Source organism: Myxocyprinus asiaticus, chromosome 28 (genome assembly GCF_019703515.2).
Source record: "Myxocyprinus asiaticus isolate MX2 ecotype Aquarium Trade chromosome 28, UBuf_Myxa_2, whole genome shotgun sequence".
Lineage (NCBI taxonomy): Eukaryota > Metazoa > Chordata > Actinopteri > Cypriniformes > Catostomidae > Myxocyprinus > Myxocyprinus asiaticus.
This window is the reverse complement of record NC_059371.1, coordinates 21,174,556-21,195,762: the sequence shown is the minus strand read 5'-3', so window position 1 is coordinate 21,195,762 and position 21,207 is coordinate 21,174,556. Positions and strand designations below refer to the sequence as shown.

The following is a 21,207-nucleotide window of genomic DNA, read 5'->3' as shown; positions in this document are numbered from 1 at the left end:
GCACCGGACACAGCAACGACAGGGCTGGGTCTGCCTCCTCCTGGGGCAGCGCTCGCAGGTTCACCACCTGGTCCCTAAATGGGGTCGTGGGTACCTTGGGCACATAGCCCGGTCGGGGTCTCAAGATGAGAGTAGCCCGGACCGAACTCCAGGCAGGTTTCGCTGACAGAGAACGCTTGCAGGTCTCCTACCCTCTTGATGGAGGTGAGCACAGTCAGGAGGGCTGTCTTCAAAGAGATTATCTATGTACTATGTATTCCTTTAAGGGTGAGATTCAGTGAGAGGCAGAAAATGTTTTTGTAGCCCATGTAGTGCTGTCCATTCCATATAATCAGAATCAAATGACAGAAAAAGAGGAAACTTCACTGGATTGTGGATTCAGTATAATAATGGTTTGGTCGGCAGCTGTGGTTGCCAAAATAATTATGTAAAAAATACAGTAAAAATGTAAACAACTTTACAGAACAACATGTAAATTTAACAGTTTAAAACTGTTGTTTTTACGGTATATTTTGGTAAGGTGCAGTACCGTCGTTAATATTTTTAAATGATAAACTTAATATATTAACCTTCTGAAACTGTAGAAAATCTGCTTTTCACTTTATAATTGATTGTTAATCACTGTCGTAATTACAGAAGGGCACGTGATGACATGAAGTTCATCAATAGCAGCCGTTCCAGGAGCAATAACCAATAAACATGTAGAGACAGTGCTCAGTGTCACTCACACAAACACTAAACACCATCAGGGTAACACATGTGAAATTAAAATAATACAATAAACACTAACTAAACTACACCAAATATAACACAGAACACCCCATTATATACAAAACTGATATTAAAAATAAGAAGAAACATATCTATTCACATAAAATATAATGAAATATAATGGGTCATGCAGGGAATTCTGGGAACGCCCAATTAATGTTTTTACCGTAATTTTACCAATAATTTACCATAAAAAGAACATGTACTCTCTTGTTAAACATAATATAACTTTTACCATTAATTATACAGGAAAATCATACTTTTTACCAACAGTCATTTTAAATATACTAACGGTAACCATTCATTAACCAATTTAAATTTTTTACTGTAGCATTTTTATAGAATTTTACCATTAAAATTACGAATTTGTTTTACAGTGTGCAGTTGGAATGCTGACAAAGTGTGCACTATGCATAACCTGAATTGATTTTCCAAAATTAAATAAGGGAAGAGGAAGGTTATTAGTTTGCAGGTTCAGTCAAGCGGAGACAGTCTCCTGAAGAGATTATTAATTGCATTTTCTCCCCTGCTCATGTACTCATTTTCAAATCTCGAATCTTGAAAGAGAGTCGTACTGTAGCTAGACTCCCAACACATTACATTTTCATGGCACCGGAAAATAGTCTCTCAGCCCTTTTTTTTTTTTTTGGTTGATAAAATAGGAACAATCAAACAAAAAAGTCCTTTAAATTACTTTAAGTAAATCCTATGCCCTGAGGCAGAACTAGGCCACAAAATGAGTTGTTTTGTGTTTATAATGAATAGTGAGGGAGCTGTGGTATGACTCCTCACAGTCTGCTAATTAAATTTGTTCCTTCTTAGTTGGCTGTGCGGCTAGAGATACCGTCCTAGTTTTAATGGGTCCGATCTTTTCACCCCCTGTGCTCCTCATACTGGATCTATCCTATGACTCACAGACCATATAACCCAAGAGAGAAGAACTGTTTGATGTGTCTCACACTATAACATTTTCACAATGTACTTTCATGTAAACAGTATGTAACAATAGTTTTGTGCATTGTTTATCATTGTCATTGTCGTTCTTTATTTGTGAATATTTGTAGTCCATTGCTCTTTTACATTTAAATGTTTAACAATGTATTATCACTTCTCAACATTTTAAAATGAATTATTTATTCCATTTGGAATTACAGGCCTCATCTTTTCATTTGCCTTTATATTGATTTGGACCTTTTTATTGATTCCTCTTTTTATTGTTCCCCTTAGTAGCAGAACAGAAGTGAACAAGTGTAACTGTTCATGGCAAGGCATTACTCAATAAATAAAGTTGACCCCATATTGTAACACTTTTATTATTTTTATCCATGCCTTGATGGGGTTGGGGAGTCCACTGTCAAGCTTAGGTTAGGGTTGCATCTGAGTTACAGTTTTTCTCAGTCGCTTTGGCTCATTTTTTGAGACAGTCTTAACATTCTCTAAACTGTAAGTGCATTTGTCACAACTGTTTTATGGGACATCACAACTCTATTGCAAAATGTAGTAACTCACCCAAAACATTTAATTCATGCTTCAAAACCTAATTATTGTGTCAGTAAATTGGCCAGTGCCACCAAAATGAAAAGTTTTTTTGTCATGTGAGCTGTACTGGTCAAAATGTTTAGATGTTTTTTCACCATGGCAGTCAACCCTAGAAATATTTGTCATATACAAATTTAATTTTTGTTCTACTTTTTTGTTGACACTGACTGCTTAGTGTACTATACAAGAATGTCAGTTTTGTCTTGCTGAATACTATTGTGTATTACACTGAGCTTTTTAGAGACCGATTTCAACTGTAGGTAAAAGTTTACTGGGAAGTCAATAATGTACAATACTGTAGTACACAGAAAAAGGATATGCACATTTATTTACAGTAAATTTATTTCTGTAGCAATGTGTTACAACAGAAAATTCACATTTGCATGTCCATTTTTACACATTTCTTACATGTAAAGTCATATATAGTGAACAGAAAATTGCCACAAAATGACATCCATGCAAAAAAACAAAACAAAACAAAACAAAAAAACAGTGAAAAAACATTCCATGTCATAGATTTTTATGGAATATACATGTATGTCTGACAGATTTTGATAAATGAATGGATCATTTTGCATGTGATGCTCACACGATGAAATTTGTGTAATCACTAGATACGTTTTGCCATACATTACTCACATTTAATCCCATATATTACTCACATTTGTGGCATCGTATGACATTATAGCTCTTTCACAGCACATAGCTAAAACTACTGTAAAGAGAAATACTGCCATCTTCTGGTGTTGGGAATAATTGTTGCTTTTTTTTTTTCCTTCTTTTTTTATTATCATATAAACGTACACATTTTTGCTATGCATTATTCTCAACACTGGCTAAACAAACAACAACAACAAAGAAAAATCCTCTTTGTTTTTATTTCCAAATATACATTAATTATTTGGAAAAAATATAATAAATCTCGCAACAATGGCATATCTTGGCACAATTTGTGGATTTCTAATGAAATTTCTGTGATGTACTGAGCAAAACCTTCTCATATGAATTTTTAGGAGGTTTAAAAATTGAAAATACTGAGCACATACTGAACCTATTTACAGTTTTCCTGTAATTTCCCAGTTTTTATGCTATGTTAAGTGAAAACAACATAGCACATACACCCTCAAAGACCAAAACACATTTTTACACAAGAAATGTCAAAATATATTAGAAGTATATTTCGTTAGTAATGCCACGCATGCCTAGTAATGTGTGGAATAAATAAACAAGAATATGTGAACAATTATTGCACTTTTGCAAAATGAACAATGTACTAAATTCTCATCAACATTATGCACAAAATCAATCCAATTACGTATTTTGAATAGACAAATCTAAAAATATCAAATATATCTGTTATTTATAACATAGCAATTGAATTAGTTGAGTTAATTTAATGGAGGTAAGCTTGTTCCAGTTTAAAAGATATTAAACCTCATACGGCATTAAACTCTAGTCCACACTTTTAAAAGGAAGGAGAACTGCTGGCATAACTATATCAGTTTTAAAATGTGTTTTGAGTTTGTATTTATTGTGTTAGTTAATCTTGACATAATAATCCTTGGTAAACTTCAAATATCAATCACATACTAAAAAATATGCAATTCTTACATCATGTTTGATCTACCTTCAGTAGACATTTCAGAACTCACAAAAGACTTGTCTTGTGTTGACTGGACAATAAAAAATAAATGGTTAAAATGCTTATGCAATAATAATGCAAATAAAAGAAAAATTAAACAATATCTTTAAGTTGAAATGTGCGAACTAAATCATTCAAATGATCTACAGTAGTAGTACACAAATATATAATATATTCAAATTCATATGCATGTAAATATGCAGAAAAGAACAAAAAGTGAGTGATTATCATTATTAGTAAACTATTCGATTTCATAAGGTGAGCAAAAAAGGAGGACTTTTTATGCCGCTCTTTGTCTGCCCTGCTGGGGAGAAATGCTTCTACTGTATCTGAACTGAGACAGTGGGTATGTTTGGAATGGAACACTTTATTTTTATTGTTTTCTCCCTAATTTGGAATGCCCATATCCCAATGCACTCTTAAGTCCTTGGTGGTGTAGTGACTCGCCTCAATCCAGGTGGCGGAGGTGAATCTCAGTTGCCTCAGTTACCACATTATAGTGACCACAAGGAGGTTACCCCATGTGACTCTACCCTCCCTAGCAACCGGGCCAATTTGGTTGCTTAGGAGACCTGGCTGGAGTCACTCAGTATGCCCTGGATTCAAACTCATGATTCTAGGGGTAGTAGCCAGCATCTTTACTCGCTGAGCTACCCAGGCCCCCGGAATGGAATACTAAATACTGAAAACTCTATACTACACTGTTCATATTGTACACTGCATGCTTTTTTTTTTATAGTATTCGAAATAGAAGTATGCAAAAACAAATATTTTAAATCCTAATATGGTACATTGATGTAACATGACTCACTACATGGCATGTTTACAGTGAGAGGTCTCCAGTTATGATCTCAGAAATAAATTAGGAAATTTTGTGGCAATTTTGTATATAAATATTATAGCTTTTGGCAGTCCAATTAGGCACTCCTTTTTATGGATGATATTGTATTGAGAAGTACAGTATCTCTCTATTGAGTGTGCACTGGTTGAACACTGCACATTTTGGAAAATGCAGTAATTAGTAAGTCATTTAGATATTCAGTGCATACAGAAAAAATGCATACTGTTCACAGTACACATACTGTATTCCTAGTAGGAATAATATGGTAGCATGCCTTTGTGAACATACCCACCATCCTACAGCAGAGGACAGTCACTTGGTTAGCCTATAGCATTAATGTATTTGCTCACAGCTGGGAGTCTGCCCCCAGTGTGCTGAGATCATCTCTGGTATATTTCTCTGCCCCAGAGCGGAAGCTCGCTGAGATCTCATCAAATGTCCGGCCCTTGGTTTCTGGAACCTTAAAGTAGGTGAACACGAAGAAGATCAGCAGAAGGACAGTGAAGATGATGAAAACGTACGGGCCCGTCAGTTGCTATCAAGGAATGAATGAGAGGACAAAACAGTGAGCATTTTAATGAATGTGAAAACAACAAGAACAGTCAAGTCAGTTTTATTTGTATAACACTTACACATCACAATACACATTGTTTCAAAGTAGCTTTACAGACAATCATGGCTTTATGTCTAAAATAGCCAGTGAACAGCTTTAAAGAAAAACATGCCTTATTGGCTTGAAGCCCCCAGGGTGAATGTAGTAAGGAAAAACTCAAAACATACGTTTTATCAGTGGAGAGAAGAAAAAGAAAGATTATAATCTTGTTCATTTTTCTATACCTCAACATACTGGAAGCACATTCCCACCAGGAAGTTGGCAAACCAATTGGAGAAACCGGCGACAGCAATGGCAGAGGGCCGGGGGCCTTGACTGAAGAGTTCTGCCACAATGAACCATGGGATAGGGCCTGGTCCAATCTCAAAGAATGCCACAAAACTAAAGATGGCAACAATGCTGACATAGGACATCCATTTCACTTGTTCCTGAGAGGATTTGGAGAGACAGTGTTAAAGATTAGTGAATATACACCCAAAGCACTACACAAAAGTTATGACCTTAAACTGTTACTTTAAGGATATATTTCTACATGATCAAACCCTTACAAATTACTTTCAGTGGTGTAACCTAATGTTTTGAGGTAGATTCAGTCAAATGAAATAATAATTATGACAAGAATGAATTCAGTTACTTTAAATGTTACCATGTGAGGTACATTATTTAGATATCCAACAAAACATTTTATGGTTTAAAATAAATACATTTAAACATATACATACTAGTAGTGCCATAGCTATGGTCATGAGAACAGAAGATACAGCCATTCCCATCAGCCCAATGAGATGAAGTGATCTTCGGCCAGCCCGCTCAACTATGAACAGCTAAATTAGAAGGGGATAGAAGGGTATCAATCAACAGACCAACCAAAACACAAAGCACTAGTGTGAGACTAAATCAGTCTTTAATGGTAAAGTGTATAATTCTTTTGTCCTACTAGCAGCAGAAAACAGAATTGCAATCTGTTTGTTTGAGTGGCCCAACGGGGGCTCAACCATTGTCATGAGTTTGGGGTAAGACTACCTGTTTGATGAACATTTAAGGACAGGGGACGTGTTTGAAACTTCTAAAAACAGCCATTAATTTAGCAATTCCGTTTGGTGCAATTTGGTCATGCAAAAATAACACACTTCACCTTTAAGATACAGGCATTAGAAAAGAACATATTAACAGGGAATACTTGAATAACTTACCGATACCACTGTGAATGCTGTATTCACAACTCCTGCACCAATAGTGGCATAGACAGGCTCGGGCACTCCTGCATTCTCAAATATACCAGTAGAATAATAAAAAACCTGAAAAACACAATTACCCTCACTGAGTATGCAAATTACTGTCTATTTGTACACATGAAAGGAATTATCATGTCTTTAGACATCATGGTAATCTTAAATTCATAATTTTACTGTAGTTGGTATTTTTAGGATGGACGGACAGATAAACAGGAAAGCTTACAGCGTTGATGCCAGAGAACTGCTGGGAGAGCTGCAGCATGATAGCAATGAAGATTGGCTGGCGATAAAGCGGGGAGCGGAACAGTTCAGGGATGGTGACTTTCTTCTCCCTCATCATCTGCCTGCTTTCCTCCCGCATCTCCTCCATGTCCGCACCCACATCTTCAGTTCCACGTAGCTTCTTAAGCACTGGAAGTTAGTTAGAGGTAGTTAGGCTGATAAGTAATAAGTATGTGTTCAACTCGTTGTAGGACTATTCTTAAAGGGTTAGTTCACCCAAAGATGACCGATGAAAATGACCAGTCACCATTCACTTTCATTGCATCTTTTTTTCCATGAAATTAAAGTGAATGGACTGAGACTGTCAGTAATTTTTGGGTAAACTATCCCTTTAAGAGTTGAGTCTTTAAACATTCAGATTTGGAATATGTAACTCACCACTCTTGGCTTTGGCCTCTTCGTTCTGGTTGATCAGGAGGTAGCGAGGGCTTTCAGGGCAGAAAGGCAGCAGGGCACACTGTAATACGGCTGGGATAAAGGTAAAGCCCAGAAGGAAGGGCCACATTGTGGAGGTCCCCATGATTTCTTTAATGCCGAAGACCTACAGAACAACATAGGAAAAAACAGGTAACATCCATTCTATCTAAACAATGAGAGAGTTCTAATGATTGGTAAAGGTGTTCTCAAAATAAAAGAAACATATTACTTCACCTGTGCCATAAGGATGCCAATCACAATGCCAAGTTGATGAAGAGTGCCCAGTGCCCCACGTAATGAAGTTGGGGCAATTTCTCCCACATACATTGGAACAAAGCCTGTGGACAGGCCAGAGTAAAGGCCCACAATAAAACGTCCAATTATAAGCATCTCCCAGGATGCAGCCAGCTTGGAAAAGCCCATGAATGCAGCAGCGATGAAGGCCAGAACATTAACAAAAAGCATTGAATTCCTCCTGTTAAAAGATCAAAGGAGAAAGATCAAAGACACAGGACTTCAGCAAACAAGCATGTTTACTTCTTTAAGTTCTGATTGGTTTGTCAAGTTACCTTCCAAAACGGTTTACGAAGAGCCCAACTGAGAAGGAGCCGAAGATGCCGCCTACAGAGAAAATGGCCACTGATACAGACCAGAGTGTAGTTAGTGTGGTTGGCGGCATGAACTCTCCATATCTGTCATTCCACGTCTCATTGTAGAAGCCTTCAATGATCTACAAAGAAAATGTCATGCAGTATGACATATGAAAATTATACAGTACATATATATAATTAGAATTATGTATAAATATGTATATGCAAGGGATTGGTTGCAGCATCATTCAAATGCAATAGTTTTCATTTACCAATGCCACAAATGTACTATTCACAGTCAGTCATGATTAATTTAATCCATGAGTGAAAGTGTCCAATAATAGGGTGGTCCCTGAGATTAAGTGAGTAGTATTCGGCTGGTCATTATAGCCCCGATGAGGGGACCCTCTCCATGTAGAATAAAACAACTTTCATAAGGTTTCTGATATGACTGGAGTCTTCATCTCAAGTGAGTGCTCATGATTTTATACATTTGTTTTAAAATTACAATTAATTTCTTATGTAGTACAACTTTTTTTAATGAGGAAAACATTACTGAATGCACCTATAAACAATCAATTAGCATAAATTCTCAATATGATTAACTAGATGAGAACTACCTCTTACCCATAAAATTAAATCAACATCAACTCATACTTTATACAAAATATATAATTAGGTCTAAACAGAGGAATTCATTATGGGGACATTTTTGCCCCTATATTTTGAATTTTGGGGGCATTTTTCTCACTTTCAGTGGCATTTTTGTCCTGAGCCTCCCTTCATATCAGACCCTAATATACTGTATACAGAACAAACTTCACAGTATAAAGAATACAGTATTTTATATATCTTTTATTCTGTATACAGAAATCTGACATATGGCCATATATAAAATTACACAGTATGTTTATATATATATATATATATATATATATATATACACACATACATACACACACACAGCCGGCCAAAAGTTTGGAATAATGTACAGATTTTGCTGTTCCGGAAGGAAATTGGTACTTTAATTCACCAAAGTGGCATTCAACTAATCACAAAGTATAATCAGGACATTACTGATGTAAAAAAAAACACCACTATTTGAAAAAGTCATATCTGATCAAATCTTGACTGGCCCCATTTCTAGCAGCCATCACTCCAACACCTTATCCTTGAGTAATCATGCTAAATTGCTAATTTGGTACTAGAAAATCACTTGCCATTATATCAAACACAGCTGAAAGCTATTTTGTTCATTATATGAAGCTTAACATTGTATTTGTGTTTATTTTTGAGTTGCCGCAGTATGCAATAGACTGGTCAATTGTCTTAAGGTCAATATTAGTTCAGAAATGGCAAAAAAGAATCAGCTTTCTCTAGAAACTCGTCAGTCAATCATTGTTTTGAGGAATGAAGGCTATACAATGCTTGAAATTGCCAAAAAACTGAAGATTTCATATAAAGGTATACACTACTGTCTTCAAAGACAAAGGGCAACTGGCTCTAACAAGGACAGAAAGATGTGGAAGGCCAGATGTACAACTAAACAAGAGGATAAGTACATCAGAGTCTTTAGTTTCAGAAATAGACGCCTCACATGTCCTCAGCTGACAGCTTCATTGAATTCTACCCGCTCAACACCAGTTTCATGTACAACAGTAAAGAGAAGACTCAGGGGTGCAGGCCTTATGGGAACAATTGCAAAGAAAAAGCCACTTTTGAAACAGAAAAACAAAAAGAAAAGGTTAGAGTGGGAAAAGAAACTGACATTGGACAACAGATAATTGGCAAAGAGAGTTATGGATCTTAACCCCATTGAGCTTTTGTGGGATCAGCTAGACTGTAAGGTGCATGAGAAGTGCCCGACAAGACAGCCACATCTATGGCAAGTGCTACAGGAAGCGTGGGGTGAAATGTCACCTGAGTATCTGGACAAACTGACAGCTAGAATGCCAAGGATCTGCAAAGCTGACATTGCTGCACGTGGAGGATTTTTTTGATGAGAACTCTTTGAAGTAGTTTAAGAAGTTCTGAACATTTTTTTCAAATTATATAATAATTTTTCACATTATTAATGTCCTGACTATACATTGTGATCTGTTGAATGCCACTTTGGTGAATAAAAGTACCAATTTCTTTCCATAAGAGCAAAATCTGTACATTATTCCAAACCTTTGGCCACCAGTGTGTGTATTTTATATATATATATATATATATATATATATATATATATATATATATATATATATATATATATATATATATATATATAAAACTATAGTTCACATATCTGGGCAGACAAGTACATTTTCAATTTCCACTATTACTTGTAAAAATACAATATATGTGATAATATCATATATTACATACGGTATATGATAACACCCATTTTTTAGAATTATGAAATATATGTTGCACAACCGTACAAGTATATGACTTGTGAAAACCATATGTACTGTATATACATGTTTTACATACAGTATGTTGCCATCTGTCAGATTTCTGTATGGGTCCATTTCATGTTTGCCTTTGGACTGGAAGAGAGGCACTGGACTACTGTTTTAAGAATCTACTCTTAAGAGATTCTAACAGCAGTAATTGTCTATTATTGGAGACCTCTTCACATATGAATTAGCATTTCTTTTAAGGCTTTACAAGGAGGACTGATACCATATAGAGTTTACAGCTAATCTGTAATTAGCTGTATTACATAACCACAATATCTGAACATCAACAATAGTTTAAAAATACTATGGTGAATAAATATATGTTAAATTTCAGGAGAACTCATCACATCTCAAGTCATTGTTCACCTCCATGTGTTCTGTAAAGTTCTCTTGTTATTGTCTATGGTGTCTGACATCCCATGATAGTATAATTTAGGTTTGTGGTCAATCACTCAGTAGTCAGTAGATACAGTATGAAGGGAACAGAAATCTGTTTACCTGAATATCATATGTATCATCTTAAAATGATCTTATACAAAATCCATTTATCAAATGCTGATATAGAGTAGAAGTGCTTATGACAATTCATGTGTCTGTAGTGTACGTTTGAGCATTCACCTTCTGAGGGGCATTGATGACACCTGTGTTGTAGCCAAACTGCAAGGAGCCAATCACAGCTGTACAAACAGCCATCATAAGTTGGAGCGTTACATGCTATAAAGGGTAAAAGAACAGCATTTGAGTAAAGAAATTGTTTATTTTGCCTTTTAATCAATGTGAATCCTTCTGAATCAATCCTACATAGAAAGTATTACTGTTTATATCAAAGACGAAAGTCTAATGTGGTCATTTTTGCTGATGAATTACTGTATGAATTAAACAATATGCTATATAAAAGCTCATTTTGCTATATAAAAGACTGCTAACATCCCCTCTCCCTGACATGTTGCTGGGGGCAACAGATAGCGACTGCTTGAGAAGATTCATTATGGGCCAATGGAGTGCAAATACACACAAATACACTTACAACCACCAAAAAATGAACTGATGTGACTATAACACAAATGTTTTTTTTTTTTTTTACATTTGTCAAAAAAAGAAATAAATAAATCAGTCACAACGGGCATTGTGAAAACGTTCTTTAAGAAATTTCTTCTTAACTACCACTTTCTTCTTAATTTCTAATTTAAGAAATAAAGAATATTTTGTATTCCCGAAAAAAACGTTACGTTATTTTTTCTTAAGATTCTTCTTAAGAAAAAACTTGAAGCATTCAAATAAAAAAACGCTTTGTGGGCGATGTTGGCGGAACTTCCAGTTAAGCGTAAACAATCGATATGTTATGTTCTAATGCAGCATTAAAAATGAAGGAAACTTGACAACAAATGATCACAGAATTATAACGAGGCGATATTGTTCTTCCTCACCTATCTGTTAATGATTATGGGTTTCAGGATGATGGCCATATATCACAAATAGAAGCATTTTATTTATTTTGTTGAATCTTCATCCATCGATGGAAGAACCTGAGCAGACTAACCTGAAAAGCTTTGTGGCCTATTAGTGCCTTCACAGATGTAAAGTTGGACATATTGAGAACTGTAGATAATTATGTTTCTTTTAAAGAATATATTGAGTTAGAACCTGATACACAAGTTCAATGTTCTCTGTAAAGCAACTATAAAACAGTATGTATTATTAAAAGCACTGTACAAATAAATTTAATTGATACTGAATTAATGTTCACACTGTTTTCCAAATCACCTTTACCCCTTAAGAGAAGCAAGCAGACAAGCAAGTGAACTGCAGGCAGGAAAAATGCAGGAAAGAGGAAAATCATAATACAATTAATTTCAAACATGATAAAACATCTCACTACTGTACATGTCTCATCTAATAATTGTCTTTCACTGTAGAATTTATCCATTTAGCATCTCAGCATGAAAACATCATTACTACTCACAGACAGTTCAGGTAAAACTCTCTTCCTTTTTATACTTTTAGTAATAATGCCATTTCAAAACGTGAAGCATTCACAAAAAACATGCTAAATAGATATGAACAAACTCTCAAAATGTCTTATGAACTTTCAGCACATGCACACACACCTGTTAGCACAATAATGCTATAGTTTATATGTAATTCATTGCACTCTTTTTCTGGATGTCTATCATAGCCGGACCGTAACGGTGTATAATAAGTAATTCCTGCTGTTGACTTTTTGCCAATAAAGTGAAAAGAGCACAAAAACAAATTATTTCAAGCTTTTTCAAACAGATGTTCCTAAGTCAATCCTTCTGTAGGCAGCCAATGGAAGCAGCAGCATCTGGGACTGAAGCACTGTGCTTTGAGGGTGCTTTCTGATCATAACATTGCTCTTTTAGATAACAATTTAGTTTAGGTTGATTATTAGGATAACCATTAACTGCACACATTGTCCGGGGAATTTTAAAGACATCTTACAATATTTAAAGAGCAAGAATCTAACCACATGACACGCAAGCAAGCAGAGACCGACTACACACAAAAACGCCAACCAATCGCACTTCCGCGAGCCAACCGGAAATTCCGCCCACCTAGCAAAATATAGTGGAACCGCTGAGAATATTGTAGATAGAGTTCATAGAAACATAATAGTTATAACATTAGAAGGCTGAGACTCTCCCCCCCCAAACACATCCTTATCGGAGTTGGGCACAGCGGAGACAGCCTCCGCCACCCTTTCCCATTTACTCGCCTCTTAATTTCCGACATGATATTATTATCAAGCTTCCCAAGCAGAACTTTTCCTTGCAGTAATTTCCTCAACAAGAACATCCAGCTTTTGTCTACTGAAGTTTCGGTTTCTTTTCTTTTCCTCCTTGTCAAATTAAAAGTTATCAAATGGTTAACAGCAAGTAAATTCTCCTATGATGTTTAATGTCGTTAAACTAACATCTCACGCACTTTACGTTCAAAAAATGATTTTGAGGTGCTTGCTATTTTTAAAAAAAGAAAAAAAAGGTTAATAGATAAATTTGTTGTTATGATTTACCTAGATGAAGTATTGAAATTGTTGTAGGCTATTAGACAAGGCAATCCCATGAGCAGGCTGATCAGAGAATGTCAAAGCCTGTCTTTTTATTCTTAAGAAAAAAAATTCAGATGTTCTTAAGAAAATATTTGAGGACTTATGAATGTTTCAAGATATGCACTTAAGAACATTCTTACGAACTTATTTATCCTAAGAACATTCTTAATTTTTTCTTTCGTGAATCCAGCCCCTGGGCATCAATAAGTGGAGCTCTACAGCCATCTTTTGGTCATTGTTGGCATTACAAGTCATCTGTTGTTTTCCAGCAGATGACAGCAATCTGACATACACACACACACACACGTTTGCTAAATAAATGTTTACTACAGAAAGTTTGAAATTGCAAAATGTTTACTCTGATTCTCTGTTTTATACTCTAATTGAATTTTCAGAATTTTGTAGTTATTTGTTTCTTGATGTTCGTTTTCTTGGCATTATTATATTAACATATCATAAATTTTGTTTGAAATAAATTATTGGTAGAAAAATGCTTATTTTGTGTCTTCTTTGTAACACCATAGTCAGGTTTGATTGCAAGCATATGACATCAACTGCTAAAAACTGACACTTCAAATCAATTTTAAAATAATAAACTTTGACAAATAATAGTTTTATTATGTCTAAATATATATCCAAATGCATATCTTGTGATAATATAAAATTAGGTTACAAGCCATCAGACTACACATTAGTCTACAGCCATCTACTGGCTGTTACTGGCATGACATTGTTTTTAAGTTATGTTATTTATATTTTGTTCACCAGATGGCAGCAATCTGCCTGCAATTTTTTTGTGACATTCTCATATTTTCTTCATGTTTCAACTTATAGAAGTCTAGGTTCTGAATTTTTTTATGCTTTTTTTTTTTTTTTTTTTTTGCTTATTTGAATATGAAAATTAATGGTACAATTTAGAAATGTATATGTAAATAAGATCAAAATAGCATAAAATCCAAAAAGAAATGCATAATTTTAATGTTCTTACTTGAGGGAAGAAGAAATGGTTTAATTATCATCATCAGAAAAAAGGTTACTGACACTTTTGGTCAGAAATGACCACAAATACCAAAGGGAGGTGCCATTTTTCAATACCATAGGAGGGTTAAATTACTTATATATTTGTACATATCAGAATATTTTGCAATAAACTTAATATACTGTTTCTACACTTGACCTAAAATCAATAGCTTTAGATTTTCCCATTGTTTTCATTCGATTACATCTTTCGCAATGCTTCATGGGACTGTAGTTAAAGACGGTAAGTACACAGTCTTGTACCTTTGACTTTTTGTCCGATTTTCAAATACTTTTTCCACAAAACAAAGCTTATGTTGTGATTCACCTCAGAGCTGGTTGGTTTGTTTCATGGCTTACAACTCATTTATGGAGCGTTTTATGAAAAGCCTATGCAAAACAATTATGGGAAAAGTACTCCCAGAACCCAGATGGCTGAAAAGTGGGCAGGCACTGTTGCATTCTATTCCCCCATGAGACTGCATGAGACCAGTAGTTCAAGCAGCCTGCTGGCGAAAAGGGGCATTCAGGCGAAAACGTGTTTTGTTTATCTAAAAACAGATCCGCCAGAGTGATGCTAAAGAACAGAACACAACACAGCTGTACACAAATCAGAGAACAAAACTTGCAAAACATGTCTAAAGTGTTTGTAGTCCAACAATAGATGCATTTCTATGCCCAGCCTTATTTTTTTTTTCTTTAACCAGAATATTCAGTCAAACAGAAACAGAGTAGGCGGGAATGTATGTCACCTGTTCTACATTCTGAACGTACATTCTACATTCAGTGTGCAGCTATGTTCTGTTCTTTAGTATCACTGTGGCAGACCTGTTTTTAGTTAAACAACACACGTTTACGCTTGAACACCCTATTTCGCCAGTGGGCTGCGTGAACTACTGGTCTCTTGCAATCTCAGGAACGTGCAGAGGACAGCAACGGTCGGTCAACAGTTTCACAAAATACATTCGATTTCAGTTTGTTTCTCACGAAACCTTATTGTATAATTTTAATAACAATTCTGAGTCTTATGGAATAATTTATTATACTTCTGAATTATCACCCTTTTGGAGCTTGAAGAGGTGGTCACCATAAACTGCCATTTTATGACATCACTGAGCACAGTATTTTTACCACAATCTCTCCCTTTGTGTTAAGAAAAAAGTCATATGGGGTTATAACAACATAGGGGTGAGTAAACAATCACTAAATTTAAATTATTGGGGGGGACTATCCCATTAAGGATATTGTGCATATTAAAGTGTATATTTTAAATGCTGTGATTGGTCATCACTTCTGTCTTTGTTTTTTATTATTATTTTAAATCAGCTTTTTGCCCTGCAGTGTGACAAAATTTGTAAAAATACTAATATTCCATGTGGTCTCTTACAGTCAAAACTTTACTGTTCATAATTATACTGTAAAAGACTGGTGAATGATGTTTAAAATCATTTTAGTATAGTGCAGCAGATCACACCGCAGGACAACTTCCCAAAAGTATTTCATGTCTTCTATCCCTGTTTAATTTAAAAACAAAATATTAAGTTTTTACTTGATAATTGTGGCCTCAAGTGCTATAAACCTTATACCAATCTGCTGTAACAGACATCAAAATGTTTGATCAATGTATGGTCCACTGAAGCAAATATGGTCAGACTTGAAAGGGTTTACAGCAGCACCTTTGCTCAATAATAAGGAGCTATGGCCATGCTTTAACACATTAATAAGCACGGTTTCATTGCTCAAGCAAATGGATCAGTTTATAATGTACATTTTGCGAGTAAGTACCAAGCACTGTTTGATTCAACTAAATTAACTATTTTGATATGTGATCATATTCTTAGATAATTGTCATATGCCATTTAAATGTTACAAATTAATTTGACGACATGTCAATCTACATCATGGGCCAATCAGATGATCTAAAATAAGTGACTGATCCACATGTATTTGACATCTTACATTTGAACAAGCATCTCAAATTAATACAACAAATTATGTTTTTCTCTTATTCTGTATACACTTTCTTGTAATTCTGCAAAACAATGTGTATATTCTTCCTTTGTGACCTTAACAAACCCTGTCCTCCTGTTCAAATACAGTTGCGAAAGCTTTTATGAACAGCCATCTCTCTCTTCTTCATCACTTCCAAATAAACAAGATAAAGCAGACTTGTTTCAGCATGACACAAATGGTTGATTTCATTATTCTGTTTCTGCTCTGTTTCTGCTCTAAATCTGTGTAAGCTAAGCCAAAGAGCTCACATTTAAAAGGTTTTATCACATATTTCCATTACTTAGAAGGGTTTAAATCTGATGACACTTTTGCCACTGGAGAAAAAAAGAAAAATAGGTAGGCCTAAAGAAAAAGGTAAAAGAAAGAAACCTGGTGCAGTGCATAAGACATGCAAAATAAGAATTCAATCCAAAATTCACTGTCTATGTGAATATGCACAAATCTCAGCTCAAACTGACATCATTGCGAGTTAGAGATTTAGAAGTCAGTTTTGTTGACATTTTGTACTGTAAAAAGTGAAACTGTGCAGTTGTTACTTTAAGCAGCATTTTCCTACCTGATTTGGTCCTTAAAATTACTTTTATTAATCTAATAACTTCAGGTTTATTCAGTCATATTAAATAGTATTTTTGATACTAAAGAAAACGTCATGGTTACTGGTGTAATCTCCGTTCCCTGATGGAGGGAACGAGACGTTGGTGTCGATGTAGTGACACTAGGGGTCACTCTTGGGAGCCCGAGACACCTCTGGTCTTTGATAAAAGGCCAATGAAAATTGGCGAGTGGTATTTGCATGCCACTCCCCCGGACATACGGGTATAAAAGCAGCTGGTATGCAACCACTCATTCAGGTTTTATGCTGACGGGCCGATAAAAAGTCCGGCCATTTCAACGGGTAGTTCAGCGTTGTGGCAGGAGGGACCAACGTCTCGTTCCCTCCATCAGGGAACGGAGGTTACACCAGTAAACATGACGTTCCCTATCTGTCACTCACTTGATGTTGGTGTCGATGTAGTGACACTAGGGGTCCCTATACAAAACGCCACAAGGCTGAATGGTGTTACGTGAACTGGCGGTGTGTGGTGGGCAGACTTGCTGTGTGCCTCATAGCCAGCACACCAGGTCGACACGTAACCTCCCCCAACACAGTTATGAGTGTCGAACGGCCCTTTTTGGGGACAAGTCGACTACCCAAAGATAGAGACAGGCTTAACCCAGTCGTGGCCTCTTTTCCCCTTCTCTTTTTCCACTCCCTAAAAAAGAAGGGGGATTATCCGACTGGGCCGCCAGGTCTAGTCGGGGGTGTCCCTCCCAAGGGGAGGACACCGCGGAGACCACACCTCGCCCCAAAAGAGGGGGGATATTTTTAAGTGGAAAAATACGTCACATGGTCTTTCCAACCAAGTGGAGAGCCTTCAAGGTAGATCTTGCCCAATTGGGGAGGAGTTACTACAAACATGGAGACTGTGGCAGAAGGGCTCTGCCCAAGGAAGATGCAGTTTGCCAGCAGGGAAACAAACTAGCGGAAGATATAGATCACATGGGGTTTAGCCTTACAGGGAACCACCACATGCGGAGCACCTACCCCAGAACAGGGCTCTTAGTTAGCGTGTGTACTGGGCCAGCAGCGAGTCTCTCCGAAAACTCGACTGCCACAGAGCTCGGAGGAAGTGAACCAGGGAACACATTTTTTAACACTACTGGGAATTAACGGCACACGTCTTCAGCTCAAAAGGTGGTGGAAGGCGCTATGTGCAAGCGATACACCCGGCCGGCTATCCCGGGCTTATCCGCTTGTGTTGCGTGCCACTACCTGGGACGAAACCGGTTCCACCCGGAGGTTGTAGAACCTTGCAAAGGTGTTGGGTGTTGCCCAGCCCGCTGCTCTGCAAATGTCTGTTAGAGAGGCACCTCTGGCCAGGGCCCAAGAAGCCACTATACCACGGGTAGAATGGGCTTGTAGCCCTACTGGGGGCGGCAGTTTTGGGTGAGATATGCCATGGTTATGGCGTCAACCGGCTGCGAGACGGGTGGCGTTGGCTTCCTGCGGTGGGCTCCACGCCGGGGCCGGGCCAGAGGGGCGGGCTGCGGTGGAGCCGGTGCAGTCACCGCAGGGGGATGCCCTTGGCGACGAGCAGATGGGGTGCAGGATCTTGAGCCACACCGGGGCAGGATGTGCCGGATTGCTTCCGTCTGCTTCTTTACCATCGAGAACTGCTGGGCAAAGTCCTCAACGGTGTCGCCGAATAGGCCCACCTGGGAAATGGGGGCAGCAAGAAACCGTGTCTTGTCGGCCTCGCCCATCTCGACCAGGTTGAGCCACAGGTGGCGCTCCTGGACCATTAGTGTGGCCAATGTCCGCCCGAGAGACCGCGCCGTGACCTTCGTCGCCCGGAGGGCGAGGTCGGTCGCCGAGCGCAGTTCCTGCATAAATCTGGGGCGGAACTACCCTCGTGCAGTTCTTTCAGCGCCTTGGCTTGGTGGACCTGCAGGAGAGCCATGGCGTGCAGGGCAGAGGCGGCTTGTCCAGCAGCGCTGTAGGCCTTAGCCGTCAGGGACGATGTGAGCCTACAGGGCTTGGACAGGTGCTTAGGGCGTCCACGTCAGGTGGCGGCGCTCTGCGGGCATAAGTGCACCGCGAGCACCTTATCCACCGGGGGAATCGCCGTATAGCCCCTGGCCGCCCCGCCATCGAGGGTAGTGAGAGCGGGGGAATTGCGGAGTCGGGGTCGGGCAGTAAAAGGTGCCTCCCATGACTTCGTCAGCTCCTCATGCACCTCCGGGAAGAGTGGCACTGGAGCGGGGCGCAGCTGTTTTGAGCGGTGCCGCGAGCCCAGAATCCAATCATTAAGCAGACGGTTCCACTCTAGCCCGACGCTCGCGGCCGCCCGGGAAAGCATGTCCGTTATTTCGGCATCGGCCTGTAACTGGGCGACTGTCCCCGAAGGGGGAAGCCCAGCTGAGGCTTCTGCGTCCGACTGGACAAGCTCGCTCTCCGATGCTGTGCTTGAGAGCTCATCATCTTCGCGGGCCCCGAACAAGAAGCCAGACTCGCCGTGTGACGAGCCGGCGAACTCATCTGGAAGCCCGACTGGGGCAGACGAGCGTGCTGGGGAATGGGAGGTCCGCGGGGGGATACCCGGCGGAGGCGATCCCATTGCGGTCCCCAAATCGCCCCGATCGGAAAGGCATCTTTAGAAAGACGTTCCGTGTGTGCGCTCTTTTAGAGAAATATACTCTTTTAGAGGGGAAAAACGCTCTCAGAAAATATACTCTCTAGTTTTTCTGCCGAAGCGCCCAGGGGCGTTCTCTGCAGTGCACCAGTGCAGAGGAGGGAGAAGCCGCTGAAATGCGCCGTGAGATCCAGCAGAGGTGAATGAACAGTGCTATTCAGCTCAATGAGAATGACCGTTCGGCTCCGAAGAGAAAATCTGAATGAGTGGTTGCATACCAGCTCCTTTTATACCCGTATGTCTGGGGGAGTGGCATGCAAATACCACTCGCCAATTTTCATTGGCCTTTTATCAAAGACCAGAGGTGTCTCGGGCTCCCACGAGTGACCCCTAGTGTCACTACATCGACACCAACGTTGAGTGAGTGACAGATAGGGAACTTCAATAAAATAGTTTTAGACAAAAAAATAAAGTTTAATAAAATCAGTTCACTCAGCTGTTGCCATGCAATAAAAAACATATTTTTGACAAGTAATCTAAAAATGCTTAATGTTTTTCTAGAAAAAAAAAAAAAAAGATTCTTGACATTAAATCTTAAATCTAGCTTTTAAAACGCCCAACAAGTTCAAATATCAATAACCCAAACTTGGATGTGTCAGGTGTTCACTTAAACAGTAAAACACTTAAACAATTTCCTCCAATTCCATAAGAAAATGGAATGCAAAATAAAATGTACATTTATAATTAAATGTATTCATAAACTGTTAAGTACTGTTAAGACAGTCTGTACTCTAACCACCTCAGCAACATTGAATTACCTTTTTTTCAGACTCCATGGTGGCAGGTTAAAATGTTTTCAAAAAAATAATTATTTTCTTCCTTTAGTTTTCGTGTAAAAATGCAGTCTTGTAGTCCGCCTAACAAAAAAGCATATATTTAAAATCCACAATGTATCATCCCACTTGTCATCTTGAAAGAATGCTTCATCTCTAATATAAAAGTTGTTCTTTTTCTATCATTCCACCTCAACTGCGTGCAAGTAGGATACTGCCATCAGTGGAGTATAGCGGTCAATGTAAATCTCACAACATAGGCTCTGATTGGCTGTTGCTTGGTTACGTCCGACAGTGTGGTGATGTGTACACAGGCATGTTTGGAAATGGGCGCACCGATTTGCTGCACGTATTCAATGAAAGCGCGTAAATGTTATCGATTTTTAATCTTGAAAATCCTTAAGAGTGTGTTTTCAGATTTGCACGAGAGTGAACACGGATATTGCCTTATGCAGAGATAATATGCTAATAAAATATAGAAAAGTAGATATATCTACTTGGATATTGCATGGATGGATGCGCACAAGTTACAGCTGTTGGCTGTAAATATATGTAAAGAAACAGAGACATTTTGCCATATTGGGCACAATATTTAATGTTGGAATGAAAATTGTCTGATGTTGCCAAAACTTAATTGTCATTCAGGACATGATTTGCTGACCACAGTTTATAAGAGAGAAGAATTAAAATTGGCTATATCTGAAATAAAGTTAAATACACTTTT

The 21,207-nt window shown here is 38.0% G+C and overlaps 1 protein-coding gene across 1 annotated transcript; it reads right to left on the bottom strand.

Moving 5' to 3' along the window:
- Positions 1–2,634: 2,634 nt before the first annotated feature.
- LOC127419002 (solute carrier family 2, facilitated glucose transporter member 1-like) lies at positions 2,635–20,678 on the bottom strand. The gene is made up of 10 exons (XM_051660015.1): positions 20,469–20,678; positions 10,996–11,091; positions 7,910–8,070; positions 7,575–7,815; positions 7,302–7,464; positions 6,865–7,052; positions 6,600–6,704; positions 6,129–6,230; positions 5,631–5,834; positions 2,635–5,328 (listed from the first exon to the last, which is right to left on the bottom strand). The coding sequence occupies exons 1-10, from the start codon at positions 20,484–20,486 to the stop codon at positions 5,140–5,142; spliced, it is 1,467 nt and encodes a 488-aa protein (XP_051515975.1). The 5' UTR covers positions 20,487–20,678; the 3' UTR covers positions 2,635–5,139.
- Between the last annotated feature and the right edge of the window lie 529 nt (positions 20,679–21,207).